A 12,318-nucleotide genomic window follows, 5' to 3' on the forward strand; every position below is an offset into this window, starting at 1 on the left:
ACATACCGTGTACGTTACTTACATTTACGCAGACACCGCGGACACCATTCGATATCGGTGATAGTATTATAACGATGTAACAATCGTCAAAAGTAATCCGCGTTTCTTTTTTCAGGAAGGGTACGGTTAGTAACGTCCGGAAGCGATGCAAAATATGGCGAAAATATGCATCTTCAGAGGAATGACACCGAGAACAACGATAATCGACACGCGTACGAAAATTTAAATCAGGAAAATCGTATACCACAACTCCGGGTACTCCTTCGCGTACCAAAGTGTAGAGCTGCAACGTTAAGGGTGCATCCGTGGCTCGGATGCAAAACCATCGGAGCCAAACCGTTTCCGGCTTGCCCGAGGCTCGCGTGAATAGAGAAAGACCCTTCGAAAATCGAAAAGAAACACTCACCTGCACTGTCCGACCCATAACATGCGCGATGCGGTCACCTGTGCACCGGCATCATCCGAAGTGTTGGGCGACGCGAGGCGGTTGGCAGAAAAGCGTTTGACGTCGGACAAGACGAGTGTCGTGTTGGCGTGCGCAACAGCACTGGAGATGATGGGCACGTTGATCGATACGAATGGCGATCGAACGATTAGACGATTGACGGGGCACACGCGAAACGCGCACGATTGACCACGAACGAAAGACGGCCGCGTACAACGACTCGACGGCACCGACGTAGGATCGAGACTGGTCACGTTATTGTTACGGCAACGGTCGCGCGCGTAGTTCGGTACGCGCGCGCACGCGCGTGCGCTGCGTATAATAGTAAACACCTGCGACCACTCCCCTGCGACAACGCGGCGGCGGTGGCTGCGATGCCCCCGCGCCGAGGTTACCGCACCGGTGCACCCGGTCGTCGAAATCTCTGGAACCGGTCCACGGTGCTCGGGTACACGATTAGAACCGCGTTATCGCGCACGCGAACAGCGGTCAGCGACGGACGTTGGAAATACGTTCGCGCTCGGTTACACCGTGTAAACTGTTCGTCGTACGTCGAATGTTGCGCGTTCGCGGGAACAGAATGAATAAGCTTCACGGAAGACGGTTATTCCGTGTTGTTCTGTAAGGTAAAAAGAAAAATTCTGGTACAAGCGAGTCATGTGCGGAGGGAATTTGGAACCACAAAGAAGGTGGTCCTACAAAAAAACCCGAGAGGGAAACAAACCGTTGGAAAGATCCCGAACACGACGAGAGGATTGTGTCAAGAGGGATGTAATAGACCAGTCTTCTCGGATGAAGATTGACACGTGTTAACGCAAAATCGTGGTTTTTTGTAGACGGCTAGGTTAGCCTTATAGCTTAACCTAACCTATTATCGGAGGATGTGTGATCCAAAAAGTCGTGAAAAAAATAAAATTATAAAACCGATTTTTATTACCATATCGCCGCGGGAACAATCGTTCGTATGTTGATTTCGTCGATGCTATGATATACAATACCGTATGCTAGCTAACAAACATTTACTTTCCGTTTTTAAGGGTGGTAATCGTGCGAGGATGCCTCACGTAATATGTTTTCACGCATCTCGTTGCACTCTGTACTATCTCGATTGTCTTCAGCGGCAGATTTTTTAATATTTTACGAGAGGGTTAAAAAATGTTCTTAAAAATAAGTGATTTTATATTTTTACAAGAAAAATAATACATATAGGGTATGAATTGATAGATATATTATTCTACCATTTTATATACAAACGAAGAATTATTTACAACCACATGATATAATTAATGTTCTTTTTCTCTGTGTACCTTCGTAACAAGTAATTTATGACTTCAAGCTTTTTTCTTCTGGGGGGTAGTTTGAGACCCGAGATTCTCCTCCCTTAATATACAGCACGGATTGCCTTAAATTAATCACAGTTGATATACAATTGTGGCTATAAACATGTTTTATTGTACACGATAGGTAAAACGGTACAAGGTGTTGCTAATACGTAATATCCTCGTAAGCACTTAGAGTTTGTTCGAGACATTTTAATAATCAATGTAAATTAACATAATTTTCAAATACAAATGTTAATCACTTTTTATTGTGATACGGTTTGTATTTAATAAGCTTTTTGAACAATTTGCTTTTCCTGAAAACATTGTATCGTAATAATTAGCTGAGATTGCGATCGCTCAGTCAGTGTGTAGTATCGACACAGGGATGGTTCAAAACCATTTTTACAGATAAACACAGTGGTGTCTGCCGTGTATTTGCGGTTGATACACAAATGCACATAAGACATAACAGAACGACATCCGCACAGAATTTTGTGCGCTGCACTGCCGTATTCGTAACTTGCTCTGCCCTAGCAGATATACCTCGACTGCATAAATGCGCGTGCGTACAAGTATTTGTCTTACCGCGGAACAGTTGAACCATGCGAACCGCTGCAGCAGTAAGACTATAATTCATGGGTTCCTGAGCATGAAACAGCGTTCAAAAAATCTATACGAAAAAATCGAACGAGAAACAAAGTACGCATATTATAAATATATAAATGCATATAAATGCATTTATTTATTTTTCGGTTTACTGACCGTCGGCTTCGACACAAAAAAACGCGGTTCACGTGGTTGTAATATTATGTACACTTTGTGTGCACATTGAACGTATATGGGCGTAACTTGGAAATTTATTAGGGAGGGGGCAAATATATAATTACATATCTATAGAAAAGGGTGTCCGCGACTAAACGACGCTTTACCATCTGCATATTATCGTATAAAATTATTCATTTTTTAACATTATGTTAGAAAAGCGAAAATTGAAAATTAAGTTTTTAAAAAAAATGAATAGTAATAGCTATAACCAGCTGTTTTGTACTTATTTTAAAACAAGATATGTTACATATCAGAGGGTGCACCACCCCTCCTAATTTATTCTAGGGGGGCAATGCCCCCTTGACCCCTCAATGTACGCTTATGCAAGCGACTATTGTAATCATTATTATTTAGGTGTTAATGAATATATACATATTGGTAGATATACATAGGTATTCATCGGTGTATACGCACGCACCAATCGTCATCATCAATCATTTTCGTTTCAGTCGGATAACTTTAACGGACTATACTACTGGCAACAGTAACAGCAGCAATGCGTTCGTGCAAATGCATTTGTTTATTTTTCCATTCACGCGCGATCCCGTAACACGATAATGACCACCTAGAAAGTGCATACACAAACAAAAACACAAAAAAAGATCTCAGTACTTAGGTATATATTATTATTATTATTTTATACGTTGTATGTACACACGGATACACTACCATCAGTACATGATATTGAAAAAAGTTTTAACAAAAAAAAAAAAAAAACCGTAAATACACTCAACATGATTCGTATCGACGACGTAACTACGTATTATTTACTATGATTAAAATATCCGAGACGTTAAAACTAGTTTGTGAAACATCAAACATATATTCGTCATACGCATACGAATTGATCGTCGGGTATTACTTATAACTATATTATTATAATTCATACTGTTTCCATAACAATTAATCGCTACATATTGAAACAGTTTTGTGTTTTTGTAATTATAATGATAATTTGTATCCCGACGCATTATTATTATATGTAGGCGCCTATATAATATTTGTGTTGTGAAATCCAACCATAAATATACGAAACTTTTCGCAATTGATCTATTTCGTGTGTATATAGTTAACGTTCTGCTTACATTAAGAGATTTCATTATTATTCCCAACCTCAAAAATATATGACGTGTATTAATAATAAATCCAACGGCGCACCGGTGCGTTAAAGCATGTAAACACATTTACTCGGTCTACTGAAAATACAGTCAAATTAATAAGGTTAACCCTTGATTGAACAATAATATATGATGTAAATTTTTTGAGACGAGGTTTGACAAACTTTTGCGAGGCATACATTTTAATAAAAACTTATACAGAACGCTTATATAGATCATTGATCAAACAGAATATTTAATATATAAATAATATTGTTACGGTATCACAGTACTAATCGAAATTCAACCGCCATAGGTGATATATATTTACATAAAATGTCATAAAATTATATCATGCATAGAAGAGATAATTGTTTTTTATTATAGGTTATCTAGAGTAAGTATAATATTATAAATATATTTATTATAATTTCCGCCTATTGCGAGGTTTTTTTAACAATCTGCTTGTTTTGACCTTAATGTATAATAACAATTAATTTTTTCAAGCCTCCCAGGAAACATCATGCTGTATAACTGATTCGTTGCACTAAGTATACACATGTTCGTTTTTTTTCCTAATTTATTTTCGTTAAATAGAGCAAACTTTTGTATATATTTCATTAAGATATATCATTTTTAAAATGTTTGTTTTCATAATTTAAAGTAAGAGTATTTAATCGCTCTACATCAACTTCTAAACTAATTATTGGAATAATTTTATTATTTTGATTTTATATTTGGTTTTTCTATATGCGTTTTTAAATACTTCGTGTTATAAAAATAATTTAATACAAGAACTATAGAAATGGTATATATAAGAATATAATGTGTACACAATGAAAAACGTATAAAACACGGCCTATTGTCGTAGTTATGTTTGACGTTTAAACATTTTATTCGAGCAATATATACCTACAGCTATATTATTTTTAATCCAGTATAAAGAGTAATTTTTCCAGTTTTTTCTCGTTCACTTTTTAAAATACTAATAATGTTTTATCATTCAACCTTTTTTTATCCCAATACTTAAATATGATTATTCAACCGGTTTCGCTACAATGAGAAATCCAGGTATTTTATAAATATGGATACACGAAATGTTTTTTTTTTTTTTAAATACACGTCAACGACGACAAGCCTATATTTTTATTTCAATAACAAATTAACGAATATTTTACCCTACCACTTAGTGTGAACTCGTTTCGGGGTGAAACCTGTTAAAAAATAATTTATAATTCTTAACCAAGTATACATAATAGTTTTTTTTTAATGTTTTTATAAAATGTTCTTTGTACATTCTCGCCATGAGTAAGTTGTTCCTCTTACTATATTTGTTCAATACGACTGTTTATAAGTACCTAAGTATGCTAAATGTAAGTGCGAGAAAATTCATAACGTTATCGTAACGAATCGATCAGTTGTTTATAAGGTGGGACTAAATTTTTGCACCTCTAAGTCCCGACCGACTATCTTTACGCTACTCGACATTTTCAAGCCCAACCTACACGATCTAGTTTGAATCGGACAATTATTAGCTATTGGTTAATATCAGAACTACCCGGACCATACCAATTCAGGCTTCTCTGATACAAGTCGATAAATATATTTTCCACAGTAAGTTAGCGTTAAGTGAGTAAAAAAACTGATGGTTGTAGCTATGAGGAATTCACATACTGTTTCGCCAAGACACATCGCACTATCACCATATGGTCAGCATCTCCTTTGTGTGTGTGTGTGAGTTGATTTATATAAATATTAGTTGTCTGGACTCCAATGACACGGGTACGCGAGTTAATATTTCTTTAAATGTTTATATACAGAACCTATAATACAAGTAATTCAAGTGCAACTACAAAATTGAAACGCCCTGGGAGATTATTATCTGAATGTTGATGTTTCGCGTATGATCCCCTGCGTAGTTCAGTTTCCAATGTCCGCAAAAATATAAATAACGACGCCTCCTACATTTATTGTTTATTTTAAAATGCTGACTCCGATATAAATTATATGGCTATGGTCCTATATTTTATATTTTATTCAATTTAAAAAATCATTAAAAAAATTACTAATTAGCTTCGTTTACTTGTTTTAGATTCTGAGTGGATCGAGGAATGTATTTTTTATTATTATTAATAATATCTAATACTGTTACCTAAATATTTTTAGTACCTATTTATACATATTATTTGTCATGATATAATGTTTATGATGAATAATGTATACGATGTTTGTGTTGTAAAATGCATTGTCATGTACAACAAAGTAAGATATTTTAGATTAAATTGAGCTTAACGATATCATTGGTCATTCAAATAGTTATCAGGAATAATAATCTCTAGAATAATCATTATTTTATAAGAATAGAAAATCTTGACATCGTTAACATACCAAAGTTTTTGATTTTAGAAGCATTTTACAGATCTTGAATACTTATAATTAATATTCACTTCATCATCACGCGTTTTTCAACCATTACTGTCTATTATATTAATTTACGTATCATACATTCGATTTGATATTGAAAGTGGACATTTTTAATTATTATTCGCTACGTACCTATTGCTTATTTTTAAAAATGATCAATTATCATATTCATCATTATGCATCATAATACAAAAATTTTATTATTAAAATAACAATTATTTTCAAATGGTTTAAATTAAGAACTTTCAGCTATTTTTTATTTGTTTAAGTTAATATATAAAATTCTAAGAATTAATTAATTTGAACCTTTGAAAATATTTTTTTCAAATACATTAAAAATCAAAACTTAATTTTTTTTAATATAATTGTTTATATTTATAATTTATAAAATAATGATTTGAAATATTAATTATTTTTGAATTTTAATTGGTGTTTACCATAGTGTAGAAAATGATAAAATTTATTTAAAATTATATAAAGCTTAACTCATATCAAAGTATCAATTAACTAGTATGGCTATGATAAGTGAAATTGTTTTTAAAAACTAAAAAATTTATTTTAAATCTTATTTTAAATTATGATTGTAAATAAAAAGGGTATTATAAAGTGTTAATTATTTTACTCGTTCTTTTTCTTTTTTTTAATTAATTGATTTATAATACAAAATTATATTACAAAATAATACGAATTACAAAATTTGATGAATAACACTTAATTTATTTTTAACTCATAATTTTTTTGTTTGGTAAGAATGTATTCAGTACTTTAAACAAATATTTTGCAAAGCAAGATAATTGGACCTTTTCATAGTGTTAACTGTTCAACGATAAACCATAATATACACATATAAAGACATGGAAATCATTTTTAAGGGAAACTAGCATAAATTATAAAGATAAAATAAAAAATGTAACAAAAAAATACTATTAAATTTATTTATAAAACAAACGACATTTTTTTCTCTGAGAAATAATATTATGATGATGACATTTTTGACGATTATACAGGTATGAATATTAAATTATGCTGTATAATGTATAATATCAAATTATGTATTAAATATTATTGATAATTATACGATTACCGATTATTTCAATGTTGTTACTTATTTAATACCTTAAATTGTTATATTGTACTATTTATAGTATAAAAAATATAGATCTATGCGATATTTAACGATCGAAACTACCATAGCAATATAAATTATGCAACCAAAGTGAACGAGGATAAAATATCGACCTATAACCATTAACAACTATTACTACTACTATTATTACTACAGCTACAATGATCATTTATCTAAACACATAATAATAAATATCAGTATAATCATCAGAGGTAATAATACATTTTCTTGATAAAATAATTATTTAAATTAGGCTTAGAATGTACCTTAGCACAAAACTAGTTAATATTATTTGAATTTTTTTTATCTAATTAATACACAAGTAATATGCAACTTAATTTTCATTTAAATTATAAAATATTCGACGGCATTTGACATCAAATAAAGCTCGATTTATCCTATTTACAGTAATTTCAGATTTTTAACTGATTAAGCAATAATCCTATGAGAACACACAATTTTAAGTAAATATTCATTACGTTAGCGGTAAGTAAAATAAAACTATGTTGGTATTCATAGTTATGTCGATCATTATTTGTATTGTATATTTATAGGTTTACCAAAATTATTCTCTACTTGAACTATTCTAATTTATAGTATGAAAAAAGTAATTAGATCAAATCAATTTTCGTTTAATTAGGTACAATGTTGACTCAAATTTATATTTTTACTATAAAATTAGTTACACTTAAAAATCATTGTAGTAAACGTTTTTAACTGTTTTAGGTTATAATGTTCATGCATATACATATGAATTCTCTATAAATAATTTTTGTAGACTTAAAATGTTATACACATGTAATTAACTTATATTGGTAGCAATTAAATCATAAAAAATAATTTAGCCTTAATACATAATTGATTTATAAATTTTAAATTGATAAAGCTATGCGTGCATATATATATATAATATGCAATGCGTTTAAAAAAAAAAGCAAGCAGCAGCTTGCAGTGTCAATACCACAACTACAATGTGTATATAAAATAAGAATAACCGTTTATCTATAAAACGAAATCACATTTATGTAGTATTATCAGGAGTGATCATTAACCAAACGTTATAAATGTGTTACTTAAAAAAATGTTTCATTAAAAATCAATAACAAATAAACATATTATTTGAGTGAAAATTGCAAATTTAAACAACACCAACAATATAAATTATTTGCTATGGATTTTTATATATAAGTCAACGCATTAACCTTTGTTAAAAATTAAATAATTTTTGATATAAACAAATATACATACATTACGAGTATTTTATGTAATAAATAATGATACAAATTAAAAGAAAACCTGTAATTAACTCTACTTAACGTTTGTTTGCATTCGAGATATTTACATACAGTAAATATTTAACATGATAAGAGGTTCACCTTTGATCGAAATATTATGTTCATTATTCAATAACCACGGAATTAGCAGATTTCCACAACATACTAATTACATGAGTCTTTTACTATAAGGAATCAAACTACGTTGTTTAACGTAGTTAGTAAACATAATGTATAGACGTATAATAGATATATAAATCAAAGGTTGGCTAACGGCAATGTTTCAAGGATTGAAAACTGAAATTTTTGATTTGCTTACCGTGAAAAATTCTTACCATATCCCAATGATCACAGAAATTGAAATCCTGTCTGCAAAAAGTTCGTTTTTTACGTTTCGCTATTGATATTGTACAATAATACAAACTACTTTAAACGAATAACGTATAAATTATAAATTGTTTGGACCTACACAGAGTGTGGGAGTCAAAGTTTTAGTTTTTGTACCAAGATAGTAATTTGTCACTCTAATCATTTCAGGAGAGCAAAAATTCTAACACAGACCCCAAATTTAATTGTGATCCATTTTGATAAAATTTGTAAATAAAATATTTTGTTTTTATTTACTTCATATTGTATCTTAATTATAATTACAATGTATTAAGAGAGTAAGTACTTCTTTTTAATAGTTGATAGTTAAACGCAATAGACATTGTGTACTAATTTGTTTAGTACGTGTAATCGAAAAGGTATGACTGGTATAAGCCGTAAATAAATAACATGTGAATAAATCCTCAAGAAAAGATAAAGATATTTATGACAAAAGGTTTACAAGGAGGAAAGACAACTTTACAGTCATGCTGTATTAATTTATCCTTTGTTATAGTATCCTTGACACCCAGATATGATTACTACTGACTCACTTGTGAAGGGTTAAGTATGCTACAAAAGATTCAGATAACTTGGTAACAAATACGTGAATTAACGATCATATGAGAAGAAAAATAATAATTTAATACGATATTAATAGATAAACTGTAAATAGTATGCACAATTTTATTTGAAAAAAAATACTTCAATTAAATTAATAAAAAAAAAAAAACATATCCAAACCTTATTATTTTGTTCAATTTGGCCAATTCAAAAATATTATGTATCAAAATGATTTTATAGTTAAAAAAAATTCATAAAAACATCATGGCCTTGCTAAAAAAAAATCGTATAGTAAACCTTTGTATAAAATTTAATAATATATTATTTTTACTGTGCATTTTACTATAGAAAAAAAAATTAATAATCAAAAGACTTTAAATTATAATATGAAAATTAATGCGACCAATGATTTGTAAAATTGTATTTCCTAGTTTTTTTTAATTTTATTATTTCTGTGCCAACTAAATAGACTCAAAATAAATTAATGGCAGGTACAAGTTAATTATACGCATGATACTCAAAATAATAACTTGTTTAAATAAATGTTTCAACTTTCATACTAGATAGTAATGATTAATATATTCACTTACTTAATTATTACTTTAACATTAATTAAGGAAATTTGAGTAATACGATCGTGTTTTTGTTTTATAAATGTTGCATTAAACTATTCCATAATTATATAGAAATTGACTTAAAAAAATTATTATGAAGTTATTCAACTAAATAGATATAATTTAAAATAAATACTACCTAAGTTGCTGTTTGATATGTTATTTGAAACATTATCAAAAACAAATTCCTTATATTTAAGTAATAGGTACTCGCTATCGCAGATACTAAGTTTCTGCTAATTTATACGTTATACAGTACAGTTGGTATCTATATAATGTCAATAAAATTAAGAATCTTTTTACGCGTAGAAATATTATAATACGTATTTCACATATATTAAATACGTATCGAAGATAAATTTAACATTAATAATTACATACTCTCTACATGTTATCGGTTATTATTTTATCATTAACCATTGCGTATTACCTAAACATGATCCTCACTACAAATTATGAAGTATAAAAGTTATACACTTATTACAGTACCATCAATATATAATTTTATATATTTTTAAACTAGTGTCAATAACATTTTTAAATACATTAAATACTTATAACTAACAAAAAATATTATTTTAGGCACACAATTTATACTTATAATCACTTAAAAAAAAAAAATTACGAAATTTAAATTAGTATTAGTTTTAATTTTTAAGCCGCCACAATCTTATTTTATTCGAAAATAATCCTAATGTTAAGTCAAAATAATTATTCTGATTGAATGTTTCTTACGTCATTATAATATATACATATAATATGATACTTTTAAAACTATTTTATTCAATACAAAATAAACATAAAAAATTAAATGTATTTATAATTTTATTAATATTATCTCAAACACGTTTTAAAATCATTTGTCAATGTTTTTTAATGTTTATTTAAGTCAATTATGTAGGTAAAATGGTAAAATTATTTTGATTAACATATTTTAATAATTAAAGTACATATTAAAATTATTTATAATTTGATACAATAGTTTTATAACTAAAACAATACTTATGTATTTTTGCTAATGAATTTTTTTTAAAAATTATATGTAACATCACACTTTTGTTTGATTAGTAATCATTATAACGCAAGGTACACAACTATTAAAATTATATTGCAATTATGATACGTTAAGTATTGTTCAAATTAAAAATTGTATTGCTGCAATATACTCATAATAAGTGTACACTGTACTAAATAACTTGCGTTATAATGATTACTAATCATAATTTTTCATTTTTTTTTTTTTAATCGTTAGCAAAAATATATTCATTATTTCAAAATCAATGGATATAAATCACTAAGAATAAAAACAAATTTAATACAACGTAATGATAATAGAAAAAATAAGTTTATTCAAATATAATTATATCATAAAAACTGTAATTTTGAATAAAACAAAACACATTGTACAATATAAACTTTGAAAATCATTAAACGGCTATTCATTGAATTTGGATTCGATCGGTGTTTTTAAAATTTGAAAAGTATATTAATATTAGAAAAAAAAATTGTTTAGAACATAAAGTTAAACGGACAGATAGATAGGATCGATAGATGTTTATTAAATAAAACATTATATTAAAGTCACATTTAAATTTTAAAAGTACAATAATAAACGTATTCCTCTATGACTTAATTCACTCGTAAAAAAAAAAAATGGGCCAAACTCCATAAACGTTTTTATTTTTTTATTCAATGCATTATTTTATTTTTATTGTTCGGTCGATAGAAATTTCAAACACGACACTTTTTTTCATCCGATTAGTACCTACGCACTATTTTATGTAATGCGCAATTTCATATTTTACTAACTTTAATAGTACGTGAGGACGAAGGCTACAATACTACTCTTCGGCAATCGCGCACATATCTGGCACACCTTGCGCGCGCCACATGTCACAATATTATGTACCAAAATATCACACACCTCGTTAAATCACGTGATATTCGTATACAATATTGTAAACCGTATAGAAATGATTCGAGAAAAGCGTACTGAAACCGTGAGAAAACTTTCGTTCTTTTCAAAACCTATCCGCGCTTTGTTAACCGTTAAAGTATTCATAAAAGATAAATTTAAAATTGTAAGACCAAACAAGTTTTCTACAATTTTTATTATCCATTTAGCTCGCTATCCGCTACCCTACTGTATAATGATTAATATGGTACTGTACTTAAATCCGTTTACTTCATAATTATTCATTATGGTGTATTTCTGTTAAAAAAAAAACTGGTATTTTATATTTTAAAAAGCCGACAGTCGA

At 29.0% G+C, this 12,318-nt stretch overlaps 1 protein-coding gene across 1 annotated transcript in view; it reads right to left on the reverse strand.

The window, feature by feature from the left end:
- The window catches only part of LOC112687879 (semaphorin-5A), a 51,021-nt gene extending 50,319 nt beyond the window's left edge, over positions 1 to 702 (reverse strand). Inside the window, exon 1 of the mRNA XM_025560846.1 lies at positions 407 to 702. Within this exon, the coding sequence (XP_025416631.1) occupies positions 407 to 424 (18 nt within the window). The 5' untranslated portion in view covers positions 425 to 702. The remainder of the gene's footprint in view (positions 1 to 406) is intronic.
- Positions 703 to 12,318: the final 11,616 nt, after the last annotated feature.

This window comes from Sipha flava, unplaced genomic scaffold (assembly GCF_003268045.1).
Source record: "Sipha flava isolate LNK unplaced genomic scaffold, YSA_version1 36_pilon_pilon, whole genome shotgun sequence".
NCBI lineage: Eukaryota > Metazoa > Arthropoda > Insecta > Hemiptera > Aphididae > Sipha > Sipha flava.